Source organism: Schistocerca serialis, chromosome 1 (genome assembly GCF_023864345.2).
Source record: "Schistocerca serialis cubense isolate TAMUIC-IGC-003099 chromosome 1, iqSchSeri2.2, whole genome shotgun sequence".
NCBI classification, from domain to species: Eukaryota; Metazoa; Arthropoda; class Insecta; order Orthoptera; family Acrididae; genus Schistocerca; species Schistocerca serialis.
The window spans coordinates 1,137,799,360-1,137,821,304 of record NC_064638.1 but is presented as its reverse complement, the minus strand read 5'-3'; the positions used below and the strand labels follow the sequence as shown (position 1 = coordinate 1,137,821,304).

Below are 21,945 nucleotides of genomic sequence, written 5' to 3'. Positions count from 1 at the left end.
GCTTCTGGTTGCATTCACATTTGTGTTGACTTCAAAACTACAGTCAATCCACAGACAATAATTGACACTTATCCACTGCCTCGCCCTGAAGAACTTATGGACAGGCTTGGTGCAGGCCTTCACTTTTCTAAGATAGATTTGTGTGATGCAAAGTGCAAATACCACTAGTTGAAGAATCACAGAATGTGTTTGTTGTTAATACGCACTTAGGTCTGTTCAAGTATTTGCGTATGCCCTTCGGCAGTGCCTCCACACCCGCCATTTTTCAACAATACTTGGAACAGCTGACTGCTCAGATGCCATTCTGTTCAAACTACCTTGACAATATTGTCATCTCAGGTCATATGCCAGAGCAACACATTGCCAATTTGTGTGCTCTTTTTCGAGTGTTGTCAAATGCAGGACTTAAGCGCTGTCTCAAAAAGTGTGACTTTTTTCAAGTAGAGCCACAGTACTTAGGTCATATGATAAACAGTCAGGATGTGTACCCCCTCAAATCCCATTTTCTTGCGATCTGTGACCTGCCTGTTCCTCACAATATATCTGGACTGCAGTCAGTGCTAGGCAAGTTGATACACTACATTTGTTTCATTTTGAATTCTTCAAAGATTGCGGCCCCATTGCATCTCTTACATTGGAAAAATGTGCCTTTTGTGCAGACTGAAGTGTGTGGTCTCAAAAATGCCTTGCTTGGGGCAGATGTTTAGTACATTTTGATCCTGCCAAACCAATGATTTTGCAAATAGACTGAATCAGTGGCGTACTTTCACACAGAACTGGTGCACAAGAAAGAACTATTGCTTTTGCCTCAAAGTTATTAACTCAAACTGAGTGCAATTATTCACAAATTGAAAAAGAAGCTCTTGCTATTATGTAAGGTGCGACAAAAGTTGCAAGTTATATTTAGTGACAGATCGCATGCCTTTGCAGTCTTGTGTTTCATCCGTCAAAGCCAGTTCCTGCTGTGTACTGCTCACAAATTGTAACATTGGGCTTTGCTTCTGTCCCTGTATCAGTAGAAAACTGTGTACAGACCTATGGCAGAGCATGGCAATGCTGACACCACATGAGCAGTTTGCGTCATAGTGAGAGGAAACCGGACGCCCACCTATCATACCACCCTCTCCTCATCCAGCCAGGAATCACAAAACATTACAAAAGGGCAAAGCCAGAACAGTGCAAAGGGACTCAGTTTCGCTGGTCGGTGACCTGTGAAACCGCATTTTCCACCCATAAGACCATGTTATGGTCTGCGCTCTGCTTAGTGACGAACCAACCAGGCCTCCACTTTGTCCATCCAATGAACACTTCACACTGTGGGTTGGAGGCAGTACTGGCTCATAGATATCCCAACTCCAAGTGGCCCATCGCCTATTGCTTATGCCTCTAAAACACTGACTCCTGCTTGAACTAGATACTCTCAGATAGAAAAGAAAACTTTGGTCAGTGTGTATGCTATGAAGAAATTCGATGTCTTTCTCTGTGGTACCAAATTCGATATGATCACCACTCACAGACCACTGACTTTCTTATTCAGTCCTTCTGCATCATTACCATCGCATCCATTTTCTTCCTTTCACATTACAACTACAAGATTCATTTTCGCCCTACGAATCAACATGTAAATGCCGATGCTTTGTACCACCTGCCAGCTGGTCCAAACCCAAGATTTGATCAGGAGGAATTGCTTTTTGTTTCCACATTGATGTCATGACACAGCAGATGGTTGATGGTTTTCCTGCAACTACCCATGGATCAGGTCCTCTTTGGATCCGATTCTGCGGAAGGTCATAACTTTCATACAACATGGTTGACCGGATTCACCACCTCCTCATATGACCAGCCCCCTCTGTAATTATTATATATTTCGACATCAGTTCTCTGTTGTGAGACAGATTGTGTGTTGTGAGACACACATCTTATCGTCCCTCAGGTAGTGATCGCCTCCCAAATTTGTTGGGAGATTTCTCCGATTATTACTTGCAGATCATTGGGGTGTATCATGCACATAAGTGTTGGCTCGACAACACATGTTTTGGCCTGGCTTGGATGGTGATGTTACTCACCTGGTTGCCTCCTGTTCACATTGTGCAATGCACCAAGCATCTCCATAGGAATCGTTGTCTCTTTGGCTAACACCATCACAAGCAAGAGACCCATTTTCTAAACGTTTATCAACTGTTTGTTGTTCAGTGCATATTATCATTTTCTGTACATGGAAGAAGCCTGGAGATACTGACAGGTTTCAGATAGATTTTATAATGGTAAGACAGAGATTTAGGAACCAGGTTTTAAATTGTAAGACATTTCCAGGGGCAGATGTGGACTCTGACCACAATCTATTGGTTATGAACTGTAGATTAAAACTGAAGAAACTGAAAAAAGATAGGAATCTAAGGAGATGGGACCTGGATAAACTGACTAAACCACAGGTTGTACAGAGTTACCGGGAGAGCATAAGGGAACAATTGACAAGAATGGGGGAAAGAAATACAGTAGAAGAAGAATGGGTAGCTTTGAGGGATGAGGTGGTGAAGGCAACAGAGGATCAAGTAGGTAAAAAGACGAGGGCTAGTAGAAATCCTTGGGTGACAGAAGAAATACTGAATTTGATTGACGAAAGGAGGAAATATAAAAATTCAGTAAATGAAGCAGACAAAGATGAATACAAAAGTCTCAAAAATGAGATCGACAGGAAGTACAAAATGGCTAAGCAGGCATGGGTAGAGGAAAAATGTAAGGATGTAGAGGCTTATCTCACTAGGGGTAAGATAGATACTGCCTACAGGAAAATTAAAGAGACCTATGGAGAAAAGAGAACCACTTGTATGAATATCAAGAGCTCAGATGGAAACCCAATTCTAAGCAAAGAAGGGAAAGCAGAAAGGTGGAAGGAGTATATAGAGGGTCTATACAAGGGCGATGTACTTGAGGGCAGTCTTATAGAAATGGAAGAGGATGTAGATGAAGATGAAATGGGAGATATGATACTGCGTGAAGAGTTTGATAGAGCACTGAAAGACATAAGTCGAAACAAGGCCCCGGGAGTAGACAACATTCCATTAGAACTACTGACAGCCTTAGGAGAGCCAGTCCTGACAAAACTCTATCATCTGGTGAGCAAAACGTATGAGACAGGCGAAATACTCTCAGACTTCAAGAAGAATATAATAATTCCAATCCCAAAGAAAGCAGGCGTTGACAGATGTGAAAATTACCAAACTATCAGTTTAATAAGTCACAGCTGCAAAATTCTTTACAGACGAATGGAAGAACTTGTAGAAGCCGACCTCGGGGAAGATCAGTTTGGATTCTGTAGAAATATGGAAACACGTGAGGCAATACTGACCCTAAGACTTATTTTAGAAGCTAGATTAAGAAAAGGCAAACTTATGTTTCTAGCATTTGTAGGCTTAGAGAAAGCTTTTGACAATGTTGACTGGAATACTCTCTTTCAAATTCTGAAGGTGGCAGGGGTAAAATACAGGGAGCGAAAGGCTATTTACAATTTGTACAGAAACCAGATGGCAGTTATAAGAGTCGAGGGACATGAAAGGGAAGCAGTGGTTGGGAAGGGAGTGAGACAGGGTTGTAGCCTCTCTCCGATGTTGTTCAATCTGTATATTGAGCAAGCAGTAAAAGAAACAAAAGAAAAATTTGGAGTAGGTATTAAAATCCATGGAGAAGAAATAAAAACTTTAAGGTTCGCCGATGACATTGTAATTCTGTCAGAGACAGCAAAGGACTTGGAAGAGCAGTTGAACGGAATGGACAGTGTCTTGAAAGGAGGATATAAGATGAACATCAACAAAAGCAAAACGAGGATAATAGAATGTAGTCGAATTAAGTCGGGTGATGCTGAGGGAATTAGATTGGGAAATGAGACACTTAAAGTAGTAAAGGAGTTTTGCTATTTGGGAAGCAATATAACTGATGATGGTCGAAGTAGAGAGGATATAAAATGTAGACTGGCAATGGCAAGGAAAGCGTTTCTGAAGAAGAGAAATTTGTTAACATCGAGTATAGATTTAAGTGTCAGGAAGTCGTTTCTGAAAGTATTTGTATGGAAATGAAACATGGACGATAAATAGTTTGGACAAGAAGAGAATAGAAGCTTTTGAAATGTGGTGCTACAGAAGAATGGTGAAGATTAGATAGATAGATCACATAACTAATGAGGAGATACTGAATAGAATTGGGGAGAAGAGGAGTTTGTGGCACATCTTGACTAGAAGAAAGGATCGGTTGGTAGGACATGTTCTGAGGCATCAAGGGATCACCAGTTTAGTATTGGAGAGCAGAGTGGAGTGTAAAAATCGTGGAGGGAGACCAAGAGATGAATACACTAAGCAGATTCAGAATGATGTAGGCTACAGTAGGTACTGGGAGATGAAGATGCTTGCACAGGATAGAGTAGCATGGAGAGCTGCATCAAACCAGTCTCAGTACTGAAGACCACAACAACAACAATGTACATAATTCATTATGTTTCCACATCTGCAAATGCCACTGTTGCAGCCTTGCCCAAAAATTTTTCAGTCAAAGATTTGCCACGATGTAAGTGTCCAATAATGGTCCACAATTTCAATTGCATGGTACATGTCACACCTTCGCCATGCCATTCCATTCACAATCTAACGGTGAGGTGGAACACCTAGTGCGAATGTTCATAGCTCAGATGAAAAAGTATGTTGCCAACACTTTGTCCAGCATTGCCTTAGGTTGGCTTCTCTCACCAAAGCATTCCACACCGTTCAGTGAGAACAACTCGGCAGCGCCACTACATGGGCGCCAGCCAAGAACACTGCTACACCTCATGCATCCTCCACCTGGATGTCAGCCTGTGCAGCCACTGTGCCTATTTTTGCTGGGTTTGGTTATCTGGTCACACACTTTCAGATGTTGCCCTAAATGGATTCCTGCTGTCATCGGCAGATGACAGGGGCATTGTCTCTGTGACTTCTACACAGAGGATGGCCCATGCTCAAGGCACCACGATCAGCTTCACATTCATGTGGGCGGCTGGGCACCCCCTGATGTCACACCATCACCTCCGAGCCTGTCCACATTGGGCATCACATCACTTGCTGCTGCAGATTCTCCACTCCTGTGTGGTCAAGGGCATCCATCCTCAGTGGCCAAACCAGAAGTTCCTCTGTTGCTTCTGACACCAATTGTCAGGGATTCCATCACCCATTCCTGAGCAACTGCTGATACCAGTATCACCAGCACAGAGAACATTATTACCAGAGCTGATGCCCGAGGTTGACATGTAAATAGCCCCACCGTCACTAGCGTTGCCTTATGGCTTGACATGGTGAAGTGGGCACAGAATGTTTCTGCACCTGCAGCACTTCAAGACTGTACGCTCCTGTTGCAGCATGTCACCTTAGCCAGAGCCCAGTGGACAAGGAAGACAGCATGAATGTCTCAAGAATTTGTGAACTCCCTAAGAGAGGAGGAATACAGTGACATGTGCGCATACCTTCAAAAGGCTGCACATGTGGTAGTGCTACGCCATCTGCACATGGTGCCTCAGACTTTTGTGTGTGTGTGTGTGTGTGTGTGTGTGTGTGTGTGTGTGTGTGTGAGAGAGAGAGAGAGAGAGAGAGAGAGAGAGAGAGAATCACTTTCAGAGCCTGCCACAGAGCCCAGTCTATTTAATTTGAGGCTAACCGAGCTATGCTTGAACTCAGTTCTCTATGTGTACTGCTACAGTTGTTTGTGTATGTAATTGGTTCATGCTGAATGTTACTTGATTACTCTGTTCAAGTTGTTAATGCTTCAGTGGAATAAAGTTGTGTTCAGTCTACTGCTCACATTGTACATACACCAGTTACAACAATTCCAAATCTGATATTAATAAGAAGTCAAAGGGATGTAAGTGACATCCTTAGAGGCAGAAGGGTGTGAGTGCTGACTGGATTATTGGTGAAAACATCATTGAGCACAACATTCTGAATTCAATATTGACCGTGAATTTGGATGCTTCTTCACCTAAGCACTCCAAAGCCTTTACATTGTATGAATGTTGCAAGTTCCAATATTTGTAAGTCTAAACACTTTTTTTACTGACATTAGTTCCACCTAATCCAAGAATAAGATATGTATTAGGGACAGCCTCCCTTCAGAGAGTGCTTCACATAGTTTTTGGTGATAAATACAGTCCTTACATGACGCATTGTTATGCAACTCTCACTCTCTGACCAAAATATAATGATTTTTTGAAATTCTTTTTTTTTTTATCTTTAACATCAGTAGTTTAATTGAAACTCAATGTGTAATGTGATGAATATGCTGCTTCTAACAAATGTTTCCAGGAATATTGTGGCAGTCCATAAGCTATTAGGTATCTCATTTTCTTAAACAAAAGTGAAAAATATTCAGGAAGACTATCAGAGAACATCTTCTTAAAAATGTTACAAACATAATTTGACAAACCCATAAATAATTGGAAACCACTGATTTCATTGTCCACATCAATTCAGTGACAGTGAAACTGCCCTTGGTATTTAACATCTATGTTGTTGGAATCCATACTGAGCTTGTGTCTGATTTGAAGCCCTAAATGTAACTTCCTTGATCCACATTTAATTTCCAAGTTACATTTATGTTTTGTTGAAATCGAGTGGCTAAATACTGCCTGAAAAGTGTTGGCCTCAAAATTAATAGAGCAAGAATGCACACTGCAAAACAGTTCACATTCACTATTCCCCCCCCCCCCCCCCCCCCCCTCCATCGCAATGCAGTGACTTTACTTTTCAAACTATCTGTCTTTTCAAGTAGGTAACAACGAAATTCGCATTTTCCCAAGTCAAAAAGTTTATTTTCAAAATTGAACAGAGTATCATAGCAGCAGTTTTGTTACTACAGCAAAATTAGGATCTGGAATAAAAATTGAGGCAGTTGTAATATAGGAATATTTGACACTCATACCAGCTGCACAAAATATAAAAAAACTAAAAAACCAAAAACGAACATTATATCTCAAATTCAAAGATTTTACATGTTTTGCCAATGGACCAATCCAAAAACTTAAATGAATGAACATTAATACATAAACTTGGAAACAAAATTAATTTAATTGACTAGAAGAGGAGAATGACTTTTTTCCCATATCCCCTTGATGTACTGTTACAGTCAAACATTCATTGAGGTAACCCATCTGCAGCCAATAATACTGTTCAACTAAAGTGACAAATAAGGAAACTTTGTAAAATAAATGACCATAAATCTCGCAGATGTCCCTTCAAATACCTTGTAATTCTTACATATACCAACGAAAATAATACATTTCTGAAAATGTAATAGAATGAAATAGATAAAATATCTGAAAGAAATGAGCAAGCTTTCTTCTGGCACTAGTGTTGAAGGGAAATGAAGAGGGATGAAAGAAAAAGACTGGTGAAGTTTAGGAATTGGGGAGTGTTTGGAAAATTCATCTAGAACCCTAGGACAGGGGAGACTGGCATGATGAGAATAAAAGACTGATGATGGGGAAAGCATCAGATGAGACTTGAAAGCCTGAGTGCTTCAACAAGGAAGATAGGACAATAAGCAAAACAGTGATTACTGACAATACATCACACGAGTTAATAAGAGCGGAAAGCTAAGGGCATTACATGTGGCAGAGGTTGGGGGAGGGGGGCGGGGGCAGGGAAAAATGGACAAATTAGGAAAAAAAAAAGATATAGAGAACTAAAAGGGGGTGAAGAAAACAATAGTTATTGAGAAGAAATGCTGACAAGGAGAGGTCCCCAGCAAATTGATCAACTTTTTGAAATTATCTATATCGAGATGTAGGGTTAAGATCCCACGTAACACACTGCAGCTGTTCACACTGGAGGGCCTTCATTTGCGAGCAATTAATGAAGAAAAATTGGAATTTTTTAAAAATTCTCAATAGCAATAAAAGGTTGACTTATATAGTATCATTGCGTGGTATGATGAATAGCATAACAGCTTCGTCTATTTTAAATCTTGATTGAAATGACCTTGATCATCATTTTAATTTCATTAATTGATTTAAATTTAAATTTTTAATTCTATTTCTTTGTCACATAATTTTATTCAGATCCTCCTGCATTTCAGTACAATTTTCCATTGTTACAACCTCTTGATACAACACAGCATCATCTGCAAAAAGCCTCAGTGAACTTCTGATGTCATCCACAAGGTCATTTATGTATATTGTGAATAGCAACAGTCCTATGACACTCCCCTGCGGCACACCTGAAATCACTCTTACTTTGGAAGACTTCTCTCCATTGAGAATGACATGCTGCGTTCTGTTATCTAGGAACTCTTCAATCCAATTACACAATTGGTCTGATAGTCCATATGCTCTTACTTTGTTCATTAAACGACTGTGGGGAACTGTATCGAACGCCTTGCGGAAGTCAAGAAACACAGCACCTACCTGGGAACTCGTGTCTATGGCCCTCTGAGTCTCGTGGACGAATAGTGCGAGCTGTGTTTCACACGACCGTCTCTTTCGAAGCCCATGCTGATTCCTACAGAGTAGATTTCTAGTCTCCAGAAAAGTCATTAAACTCAAACATAATACGTGTTCCAACTGATCAACATTAGAGATATAGGTCTATAGTTCTGCACATCTGTTCGACATCCCTTCTTGAAAACAGGGATGACCTGTGCCCTTTTCCAATCCTTTGGAACGCTACACTCTTATAGAGACCTATGGTACACCGCTGCAAGAAGGGGGGCACGTTCCTTCGCGTACTCTGTGTAAAATCAAACTGATATCCCATCAGGTCCTGCAGCCTTTCCTCTTTTGAGCGATTTTAATTGTTTCTCCATCCCTCTGTCATCTATTTCGATATCTACCATTTTGTCATCTGTGCGACAATCTAGAGAAGGAACCACAGTGCAGTCTTCCTCTGTGAAACAGCTTTGGAAAAAGACATTTAGTATTTCGGCCTTTAGTCTGTCATCCTCTGTTTCAGTACCATTTTGGTCACAGAGTGTCTGGACATTTTGTTTTGATCCACCTACCGCTTTGACATAAGACCAAAATTTCTTAGGATTTTCTGCCAAGTCAGTACATAGAACTTTACTTTCAAATTCATTGAACGCCTCTCGCATAGCCCTCCTCACACTACATTTCGCTTCGCGTAATTTTTGTTCATCTGCAAGGCTTTGGCTATGTTTATGTTTGCTGTGAAGTTTGCTTCTGCAGCAGTTTTCTAACTTGGTTGTTGTACCACGGTGGCTCTTTTCCATCTCTTACGATCTTGCTTGGCACATACTCATCTAACGCATATTGTACGATGGTTTTGAACTTTGTCCACTGATCCTCAACACTATCTGTACTTGAGACAAAACTTTTGTGTTGAGCTGTCAGGTACTCTGTAATCTGCTTTTTGTCACTTTTGCTAAACAGAAAAATCTTCCTACCTTTTTAATATTTCTATTTGCGACTGAAATCATCGATGCAGTAACTGCTTTATGATCGCTGATTCCCTGTTCTGTGTTAACTGTTTCAAATAGTTCGGGTCTGTTTGTCACCAGAAGGTCTAATATGTTATCGCCATGAGTCGGTTCTCTGTTTAACTGCACAAGGTAGTTTTCAGATAAAGCACTTAAAAAAAATTCACTGGATTCTTTGTCCCTGCCATCCATTATGAACGTTTGAGTCTCCCAGTCTATATCCGGCAAATTAAAATCTCCACCCAGAACTATAACATGGTGGGGAAATCTACTCGAAATATTTTCCAAACTATCCTTCAGGTGCTCAGCCATAACAGCTGCTGAGCCAGGGGGCCTATAGAGACATCCAATTCCCATGTCTGAGCCTGCTTTAACCGTGACCTTCACACAAATTATTTCACATTTCGGATCTCCGTCAATTTCCTTCGATACTATTGCACTTCTTATCGCTATAAACACGTCTCCCCCTTCACTGTCCAGCCTGTCTCTGCAATATACATTCCAATCTGAGTTTAGGATTTCATTACTGTTTACGTCTGGTTTCAGCCAACATTCTGTCCCTAGTACTATATGGGCATTGTGACCGTTTATTAATGAGAGCAGTTCTGGGACCTTTCTATAAATGCTCCTACAGTTTACTATTAGCACATTAAAATTGTTATTCCCTGTTGCATTTTGCCTACTCCTACCTTGCCGCGTCTCAGAAGGCGTCTTGTCGGGCCTAGGGAGGGAATTCTCTAACCTAAAAAACCCACATGTGCACTCCACACATACTCTGCTACCCTTGTAGCTGCTTCCTGCGTGTAGTGCACACCTGACCTATTCAGGGGGACCCTACATTTCTCCACCCGATAGCAGAGGTTGAGAAATTTGCACCCCAGATCTCTGCAGGATCGTCTGAGCCTCTGGTTTAAGACTTCAACTTGGCTCCAAACCAGAGGACTGCGATAGGTTCTGGGAACAATACTACAAATAGTTAGCTCAGATTCGACCCCGCGAGCGAGGCTTTCCGCCTTCACAAATTCCGCCATCCGCCTGTACAAACTGAGGATGACCTCTGAACCCAGACGGCAGGAGTCATTAATGGCAACATGAGCAACAATTTGCAGTCGGGTACACCCAGTGCTCTCTATCGCCACCAGCAGGGCCTCTTCCACATCTCGGATGAGACCCCCCGGCAAACAGACAGAGTGAACACTGGCCTTCTTCCCCGACCTTTCCGCTATTTCCCTAAGGGGCTCCATCACCCGCCTAACATTGGAGCTCCCAATAACTAATAAACCCCTCCCCCCGTGTGCCTGCTCGGACCTTGCTGAAGGAGCAGCCACATGTCCACTCACAGGCAGAGCAGGCGATGCCACACGGCCAGCCTCCAAATTGACCCTCCGCCTCGTGCGCCGCAAACGCCGCTGAACTCGCCACTCCCCTTGGGGAGAGGGTGGCCCAACTGCGCCCAGTACCCGTGAAGATGTCTCAACAGCTGGGACAGTGGGTGAAGCATGTAACACCTGGGGTGTACCATGCGACGCACCAGACTCCCCCCTGCCGCTACACTCCGAGGCAGCAACCTGAAGACGGCTGACCGCGGCCATCAACACGTTCAGCTGTTGGCGAACAGTGGCCAGCTCCTCCTGCGTCCGCACACAGCAGTCACACATCCTTTCCATCCTAAGAAATCAATTTACTGTAGAGAGTTAATCAATTTTTAACTAGACTGCTAATTCACTAAAGGCGGCTGATTGTTGACTAAACTGTGGTTGCTAGACACTTCTTGTAGAAAACAATGAAAATAGCCCTACCTGTCTCTGGACTGTATTGAAAACAAACACTAGCACTACTGGCACTATGGTTGACTAAAGGGACTCTCTCTGACTGTATTCAAAACAACACGAAATCTACGGAACACTATTACTAGCACTCGACAATTAAAGTTTCCTAAAAGCAAAAACACAAGGATGAAGAAGTGACAAGTAAGAAAAATACAGTTAATGCTTAAATTAACGTAGCTCACTGCATAGCAGACATGAAGCAGACGGCTAACCGAAACTTCAATCATTTTAAAATGCAACCCTCATTCCACATTTTTCAGAGTTACGCAAATGTGAAAAGAGGTTAAAACCATCGAAGGTATTTGTAATTCACAGAAAATTCCTGTAGTTTTCTCATACTCATCAACACAGGAAATCATTGAGAGCAAACACAGTGCTTTGGATTCTTTGAAAAATATTTAGATTTTCTGAAATGACTTGAATTCTTCAAAAAAAATTCCAACTCATATTTTAAGAAACTTCTCAAAGGTACTGGAAAACTCTAAGGAGGAAACTAGAATGGTAATTTCCCATATCATTTTTGGAGATATTTTTTGAATAACCTTTTGACATCATATTTCAACATACCTGGAAAAGTTTATCTTCAAATGATTGATTTATAATCATATATGATGTGCATGCTGGAAGCCTGTATGTAAAGATCACTATAATGCTTCACCCTAATTCTAAACAGCAGCTTTCTACTGTAAGTGCTCCATTCAAAGACTTGAACCCGTGTCTTAATTTACACATTCCAACATATTTTCAATAGTCCTAAGCATACAGGAGCATCCATGATTTCTCCTAGTTCTACAAAGCTACTGCCTATTCTGAATGTTCCTCATTTATTTAAAATTGTGATAGAGTAGAGTCTTTTTTAAGCCAGTGTTTGTTTGGCAGTGAACTTTGACGCTTCTCAGTTCTGATAAATTAATGTGTAATTCACCAATTTTTGAAGTTTTATCGTATTTACTGTTTCATTCAGACAATTAATCTGTATGTAAATGCATCAAGAAGGGAATCTTATATTCATTTACACTTTTAAAAATATTTTTCTTGAGGTATATTTGTATAGGTCCCTGTTAGCTGCATTTTTTTGTTTCATAAAACTTCGAGGTTTGCCGATGACAATATATTTCTGTCAGAGACAGCAAAGAACCTGGAAGAGCAGCTGAACAGAATGGACAGTGTCTTGAAAGGATGATATAAGATGAATATCAATATATCAACAAAAGCAAAACAAGGATAATGGAATGTAGTCAAATTAAAGCAGGTGATTCCGAGGGAATTAGATTAGGAAATGAGTCACTTAACGTCGTAGATGAGTTTTGCTATTTGGGCAGCAAAATGACTGATGATGGTTGAAGTGGAGAGGATATAAAATGTAGACTGGCAATGGCAAGACAAGCATTTCTTATGAAGATAAAATTTGTTAACATTGAGTATAGTTTTAAGAATCAGGAACTCTTTTCTGAAAGTATTTGTACAGAGTGCAGCAATGTATGGAAGTGAAAGATGGATGATAAACACTTTAGACAAGAAGAGAGTAGAAGCTTTCGAAACATGGTACAACAGAAGAATGCTGAAGATTAGATGGGTAGATCATATAACTAATGAGGAAGCACTGAATATAATCAGAGAGAAGAGGAATTTGTGGCACAACTTGACTAGAAGAAGGGAACGGTTGGTAGGACATGTTCTGAGGCATCAAGGGATCACAAATTTAGAATTGGAGGGAAGCTTGGAGGGTAAAAATCATAGAGGGAGACCAAGAGATGAATACACGAACTAGATTCAGAAGGATGAAGGTTGCAGTAGTTATTCGTAGATGAAGAGGCTTGCACAGGATGGAGTAGCATGGAGAGCTGCATCAACCAGTCTCTGGGCTGAAGACCACAACAACAACAATCTCCATCTTTACATATTGGTGCCCCTTGTGTTACATATTACAAATATCAGTGAACAAATTGCCACAAGTTACTGAACCAAATCTATTTAAGTGCATGGTATTCTCTGCTGTATAATTGTTATTAATAAACTTAACTGAATCCTTAAATATTGCCCCAAGAATGTCATGTTCTTTACGCATACAGCTATTTATTCTGTCTGTACGGGATGTTTCAGAAGTGATAGTCAATAAACATGGGTCCACAAATCAGCCACTGTTGAGATACAACACATTTTCTGTTAAGGTTCACCAGTGTCTAGGAATACACGGCATCCCTAAACATTAAATTTGGTGTTCGAAATGTTGTCCATGCATCTGAATGCAACACTGAACTTGTCTCTGGAATGAGTTGTGAATACTGTCAGGCAGACCTGGAAGGACTCTCTGAATCCTGGAAGGCTGTTTCAATCTGCAAGTGTAATTCCTCAAGAGTGTTAACCTCAGCAGTGTAGACCATGCCTTTGACATGACCCCACACACAGAAATCCCTACGATTTAAATCTGGAGACCTTGGAGGCCATCGCACAGGCCAGTGTCAACCTTATGACCAAGTTCGAAGCCGGCGAACTCATAAATGAAAATGTGTTGGAGCACTGTCACGCATGAACCACATGTTCATGCATTGGTTCAGTGGGACATCATGATGTACATCTGGAAGCACAGTCTGCAGAAACCACATGTACTGTTGTCCAGTTAGTCTATGTGGCAGGAAGTGTGGTCCAGTTGTGTGGCCCCCAAGCAGTCCTGCCCAAGCATTCAAAGAATAATGCTGCTGACATTGTGATACATCATTAGGACTGACATCAGCCCAAATGTGACAGTTATCATAGTTACAAATATTGTCACGAGGAAATCCAGCCTCATCCATGAACAGAAACAGGGATTCAGGGTACACTGCTGTTGCACCCATTGGCAGAAATTCTCTCTAGGAGGGAAGTCTGTACTGTTGAGGCTTGCACTCACTGGAGATGATACAGATAGAGTACTTGCTGATGTAAAATCCACTACACACTGCTAAGATTCAGTACACACTCTTGGGTACCAATCTTCCTTGTTGAAGTACTTGTACATTCATGTACAATGCATAACATCCTTTCCTCAAATTGGGTATTATCGATCTGGGTCAACCTTCTGATACATGGTGTATGAAACTTCCAGTTTCTTTAAGGCACTAATGTAACCAGTTAAATAATACATCTGTCAGAGAGGAAAAGCTTCTTCATACAATCATTCAGCCTTGAGGGGACTGCCATTGATTTTTCCATATATGAAGTGCATGTCAGTGAACTCTTCATTGGTGTAGCCTCTGTCCATGGTGCCTTGAAGTTCGTCACTGATTATGGGGCTGGTACGGCACAGCGAACAGAGGGGAAAGGACAGTAAACAAACAGATAGTCACTTCCAAACCTTGAGATACCAACATAAGTGTTATATCCTAGCCAATAATGCCAACCGAGCCCGCTGCCAAAAGGTTGGCAGCATCAAAGTCCGGACGCCGTCAGCATAAGCAGCGCCAGCGATACAGGAAATCGCCGCAAGTCTGCGCGCGCCACCGCTGGCTTCTGGCTTCTTAAGCGCTGGAGTCGCGAGCGCTAGGACAGTTCTGTAGTCGCCGCTCATTTGTATACTCGCCACCGAATTGTGTACTTGCTAGTCAGTTGTGTGTTCATCGCAGCAGAGTTGTTGTTCGTCGTCAGCCGACGCTGACCTAGCCGCTCTGACTCGAACTAGACAGATTTCTGTAGACACGGAGTTCACTATTGTGTTGCTGTATCTTCGTTAATAAAGATAAGTACCGACTTTTATTTAATCAGAGTGTTTGGGTTTTCATCTTTCTGTTCACTGTTCCAGCGGACCGGTCGGCCCGCAATTAAAAGTGTGGCGGTGACTTCGTAAGCCGTTTCTACAGCGAATTGCTTGTCGCTAAGAGCACCGCCACAAAAATAAGTACTGTGGTATCCACGGGCTTTTACCGTTGGTTCCCAACTCAAATTAATGTGATACATAGGCAATGGTTGATTTGCTGACCCATGTTTATTGGAGCTTTTTAACCACTTTTGGCCTGTACTTGCCAGGTGTGAATTACATCACTTCCATGTATTTTTCACTTGCTGATATTCTGTGTATTATACCACTTAATAAAAATTGCAAAAACATTTCTTCTCATCCAAATTAAGTTCTGTGTCTCTTTACAAACTCACTTTAGCTACAGCTATGAACTGAATTTGTACCAATATCAATGATAAGGAAATATGCGAATCAATACGATTTTTTTATGAAATGGTGACAATGTATCCACATCTGCTACTATAAGCAATTACTATACTTGTATAAAGCTACATTCACATCTACAACTACAGGTAATTACTAGAGACCGAATTATATGCATTTGCATGTTGCATATTTGGCTCCTTTTCACAGGTTATTGCATATTTTAACTAAAAACTAGTGACAATGCATATTTTCACTCTATGTTTACAATATTTTAAAAATTTAGATGGGCGGTCTCTAGCCGATCTAGTTTTGATGTCTCACAGATTGACCACAACCTAGAACTGTGTGCAATTGCTAACCGAGAGGCCACTGCCTAGCAAAATCATTACAGAAGGAGGACAGGAACGGGCAGAGAGGGTCAATGCTCCTGCACCCGTACCCCTGGTTAAACTCCTCCACTGTCATACCATAGATGCCAGCAACAATTAAACTAAACTACACAAGCTTTTAGTCACATGCCTATTGTTTGAGTTTAGCTCTCTATTTACTTGTACACAGTTGAACATGTTTACGACATGTTGTATGTAACGTGTTGTGTGCCGAAAAAAGAAACCTAATTTCATGGATAGCTGGCCACCCTGGAACATTTGCATAGGACAGAACTGTTTCACATTGTCGAGTTTGTGAGAAAAATATTTCGTGCAAAAAAAAATTCAAATAGACCAGCATGTTAAGACAGGTTTTCATATCACAGGGATGCAGAAGAAAGGACCACAACAACAACTTCTGGCAACAGCAAATTTCAGTAGCAGGGATTTGTCCAAAGGTAACAAAAAAAAGTCGGTTTAACAGTGATCTATGTGTAACATTCATTGCAAGCAATATTCCTCTTCACAAGCTTACAAAGCCAACCCTCAAAGGCTTCCTGCACAAATATTGCTTAAATCGAAACAAACCAGATGAATTAACAGTGCATAAAAATTACATACTGACAATAAATGTAAATGTTCTGGAAGAAATATGCAATGAACTCAAGGACAGCATTATCTGAATTTCAGCTGATGAAACTACATACACTTGTGGCTGCTACACTGCAATTTAATTGTTGGTACTTTAAAAGAAGTGGCCCTCTTCTTCTCATTTAGCAGCCTACAAAGAACTTGACAAAGTAAATCATTCTACGATCACCAGATTTGTGAATGAGGGTACTCGGGAAATATTTCCAGAATCTTCTGCAGATGAAAGGGTGTTTGTGTTTATTTCTGATGCTGCTCCCTATATGATCAAAGCAGGAAAAGCTGTCCAAGTATTTTATCCCAATTTGATTCATGTGATGTGCTTTGCTCATGGAGTACATTGCCTTTCTGAAGGAGTACATTCGTTCCACATTTGTGAATATAAATAAACTGATTTCATCCACAAAGAAAGTGTTTCTAAAGGGCCCTGCTCACATCAAGACCAACAAATAAAAACTACCAAATGTGCCCTTACCTCCTGAAACAGTGGTAACTCATTGGGGTATGTGGGTTGATGCTGTGTTGTTTTACAATGAACATTTCAAGGCCATTAAAGGAGTAGTAAATGCAGAGGCTTTGGCAGTTTGCCAGTGCAAGGAAGCTTTTAGTGATTCCAGTATGAAAAAGAGACATTGCTGTGACTAGCACTCATTTTCCCCATATATCTGCAAGTATTAAAAAGCTTGAAACTCATGGTTTGGTGCTGAGTGAATCTATTCAGTTAATTAATAAAATTGTTCTAGTGAACTCCTCATTGCTGGAGGTATTCCCAAGAAAACTTAAAGAAAAGTTTAAAAACATTTTAAACAATAAGCCAGGCTTTGAACCCTTGTGCCAAATTGATAATTTTATTAATGGGATGGGTTAACTTTTACCAGCAGCAATAAGTGTCAACATAGCACTCAAATTCAAATACTGGCCAAATACCTCAGTTGATGTAAAACTGTCAATTTCTGCTTATAAAAATGTTTTGCATGATCAAAGACACAATCTTACTACTAAACATTATCTCGGTCCTTTACGTTTACAAAAGTAGGGAAATGTAAAATAAATTGTAAATGACAATAGTATTAATCAAAAGTTAATGCTGTTCAAAAAAATTCATGATTGTATGTTGTTTTTTTTTAAATAAAATATCACAGAGTTTCCAAGTAGGCCCCTGTGTGTGTGAAATATCTCGAAGTTGGTCCTGTACATATCGACTGTTTCGTTGTGACTCACTCGCGTTGCATCTGCTTATTACTGACAACAATAGCAAAGAAGGAACAACTCTTGATATATGGTATGCATCCCCATTTTGCAAATTTTTAGAAAATAGTCCCAGAAAGGCCCCCTTCCTAACCTCTACCAGGAAGTATTCAGAAAATATCAGCATTTTAAATGTGCCGATTTTTTTATGGCCGTCGCTCTTTCTTGTGATTGATATGCACAGGTTTGACTTTGAGATATAATGCACACAGTAACTACCACGTTTTTTTATTATTTGATCTGGCATATTTCGATACTTTTCATGCATTTTTAAGCATTTTTCATGAATATTTGCATGTCTATTTTAAGGCTTTTATGATGCATATAGTCCAGTCTCTAGTAATTACTATACTTGTATAAAGCTACATCTAGTGTAGCTGTGTGAATTTCATGTTTTAGCTCACTTTTTTATGGTGTGTCAATATGTTTTATTGATGCACTTGAGAATGGGCAGTGCCCAAAACTAGTAATGCAAATAAAATAATTTAAAACACACTCTGGTGGAATAATGTTCTTCTTCATGAACCTTTGTATTTTTCAATGAAACTTAAATTTCCAGAAGCATCTTTTTTGGCTTGCAGCACGTTTTTAGGATGTTTGTTTAGCTGGTGTGTCTTTATTCTTTATTGCTGAGCAAACATCAACTTTGCAACTTCAAGTTGTGGTATCTTGGAGCACTGAACCATCAATTACTTAAAAATCATTTTTCAGCTGTTCATTTGTATTCATTTATTTCTTCCATACAGTGCGAGTGATTACCCAGTGTGACTAATGTCCCTATTTGTTGCTAAAATAACTCTTGGTCTTAATTACATTTTTCACCAAACTTTGAAAACGCAGATTTTTGTGGTTGTGATCACTTTCCGGTGCAGAAATCGCACGTGCACACACACACACACACACACACACACACACACACACACACACACTTGAAGTTTTTCAGTGAGCAGTTTTCCATTTTCTTTCTTCAGAGGCGTCATTTTGCATTTAATTGTTTCAGTTTTATTATTTAGTAAGTTAATGATTTAGATTTCTGTGTTTATTGTACTTAAAAGTTCTGACTGCCTGTTATGAACACAGTCATGACATGTTGATGGTGAATCAATATTTATGAATTTCAAGTTCACTTTAGCACTCTTTTCATGCAGTCAGTAACTGTGCTCTACATGAAAGATTCCTTTTAACGCACATCGGTCACATTCCTTGCAAGCTGAGTGTGACTTTGACATAATTCCAATGAAGTTTACACAACACACATTAACAAACAGTACAATTATAGCTTGGACTAAATATTTCTCATGGAAACTACTAATACTTGTACACACAAGTATTACAGTCAGGCACTTTTCACATGAAATAATTTTTGTTGGTGCATGAAATAAACTTGACAAAGTGGTATTCTTGCTTTTTCTAGGGAGCATACATAACAGTTTTCTAACAATAATTAGCAGTACAGATGCAAAATCTACACTTACAGCACATAAGTAATATAATTATCAAGCACAAGCTTTTATCAAACTATCAGTCTATCTTCTAAATACGATGTCAATACGCAAATATTTTAGCAAATTTATATCAATCACATTTAAGGCCATTTCTTTGTAACATAAGCAGCCCTACATTAATGGTAGCTAGCACCACAACACAGAGAGCCAGCTTGTCATCCATTCTTTTTCCCTAAAGTTAATCCTTTATGAAAGGATCTGCAGAATACAAGGCATGAATCTATTATCAGTGTATATAACATCTAACATGTGGCATTAGTTATGTCATTTAATTGGTGTCATGGGAAGAGATGAGTCATAGTGATATGCTGAAGCTTTCAGTTAATCAATAAAGTAAAAGCATTCCTGTAATAGAAAGGGATTAGGCTCAGTTAGGTCCAGGCTGTCAATGGATTCTCTTCCCAGCAATGCCACTGTTAGTGTAAAAAACAATTAATAAATTAATTGTGTTTCTCATAATTACTTTATGGCCATTGACTAAATGTTTACTTCTGCCCAATGCCTAAGAAACAATTCTATCTTACTTTTGTTCTGATTCAGCAGATATGGACTTGATACGTTCATTAAGTTTGTTAATGGTATTTTCCTTTTCCGTAAATTGTTCATCTGTTTTCTGAGGAGAGATATCAGCTTTCTTCTGAAACAGAGAATGAAAACATAAACATGGTAGGTAAAACTGGAAGATACAAATTCAGCACTTGGTCACCTTTTGTACACTGCAAAGTACTTACCATTGCATAAACAAATTATTACTGACCAATAACATGAAATGTTCATTTTATTTAAAAATATAATAAAATTTGGAAATGAAAGGCACTGAACTTCAAAGAAACTTGAAGTAATCCAACATCTGTACATACTTACAATGTTAGCCACAAACTTACAATAATTTTCTACTTAATATAAAACAGAGCATTAATAAGTCACAGGGAAAAAATTAAAAAATCTTTGAACTACTGTTTCATTACTGTGACATTCTGTTTAAAATCAACAAATAAAAAATTTAATCTTGACAATTAAGACTTGTGTAATTTTTTATTATTTTATTCTACCCATCAAAATCAGGTAGGAGCCTAAGCTGAAGATTTTTTGTACATTTCATTCTACAGTTAATAATTTTTGATGTTTCCAAAACTGTGCAATTTTTGCTGTGCGTTAACATCTTAAAATCTCCGTATCTCAAAAATTGTTTAACTATTTAATATTACAAGTTGGAATTATAGGTATTAATATTTTTTAGGGGGTAGTGGAGGAATTATGTTAGTTATACACTATTTGTTGTCAACATCCTTGCCACAGTGGTAACACCAATTTCAGTCAGATCAAAGAAGTTAAGCACTCTTGGTCTTTGCCAGCACTTGGATGGGTGACCACCCAGGTCTGCCAAATGATGTCAGAAAACGCTGTGTACTCAGCCTTTGTGAGACCAATTGAGGTGCTACTTGACTGAGAAGTAGCATCTGCAGTCACAAAAATTGATAATGACTAAAGAGCAGTGAGCTGATCACATGGCCTTCCATATCCACATCCAGATTAGATTAGATTAACACTTGTTCCATATATCATGAATACAACACTTCGTAATGATGTGGAATGTGTCAGATTAATAAAAGGTGTCTATACAAGATATTACATTACACAAAATATTACATGACACAGTGGCTCCTATCAGCTGAGGATGACTAGTGGCTAGTCAGTACTGTTGGGCCTTCCAAGGCCTGTTTGGATTGAGTTACACTGTTTATTAAGGTGTATGCCAAACTTAATTATGGTATTCCAGAGGGAATATATTGATATTCATTTTATTTTATTACAATTTTCATTGCCAACAGTTCTACAGCTATATATGGTTTGCAAGCTGGTTCATAAAAGTTAAAAGAAAATTTGTGTACTAATCAAGCACACTTTGGTTTGCATTTTAAACAAAGACACTTTGGTTTGAATTTTACATATTTAGTAAATCATATCATGTAACATTTACCATAAACAGTGTAAGGAATGTTATGTCAGCCCTGTCAGGAAAGTTCGTAATGTTCTTGTGAAACGTTGAGGAAAATTACATTTAACTTATTTGTGCCCATTACTGTTCTTCCAAGCTGTGTCCTTTGTTGAAGTATAAACAGTGAGTGGTTTAAATGATAACATTATGTTTTGACATTAGAGGTTTCCATTTTTACAGGCTTGTTTATAAGGAGATGTGATTGATAAAAGGACCTGTTTCATTTTATAACTGTTGCTGATATCCAGACTGTTGTTCCCTCTTACTTTAAATGTACTTATTGCTCATCTCAGAAATAGTTTCTCTTAGTGTATATAGTGTGTCTTTTTATGGTAATAAAGGTTGACAAATGACGAATGATGTGTACTTAAAATCCTCTCCCAGTCCTTTATGTGTTTGATTTTGGTTAAGCTGCACTCTGAAAGATCATATCTGACGTAGATTGCACAAAATGTTACCTTTAAGTGCAGCCAATGGTCTGTTGCAGCTTAAAAGAATTCATGTGTTGTTTGAGGTAATCTCATATTCTGTGACTCACTGTAAATTGTATAGCAGAAGGTGCTTTTTAATGTAGCACATAATAAGGTTTTTTTTTGTTTGTTTGTTTTTTGTTCCATTGATGAATGGAATATGAAATGAATACTCCCTGTACAGCATTACCACTCTAATTTCATCATCATTATCTTTATAAAATAAATTTTATTTGAAGGTTAGTTATTTAAGAATTTTAGAATTTGGTTTTAGAATTTGTTAAATTCTC

General features: G+C 39.3%; 1 protein-coding gene across 1 annotated transcript in view; it reads right to left on the bottom strand.

Moving 5' to 3' along the window:
• Window positions 1-21,945, bottom strand: part of LOC126455903 (golgin subfamily A member 6-like protein 22) — a 285,498-nt gene that overhangs the window by 110,049 nt on the left and 153,504 nt on the right. The window contains exon 11 of the mRNA XM_050091664.1: window positions 19,711-19,823. Within this exon, the coding sequence (XP_049947621.1) occupies window positions 19,711-19,823 (113 nt within the window). The remainder of the gene's footprint in view (window positions 1-19,710; window positions 19,824-21,945) is intronic.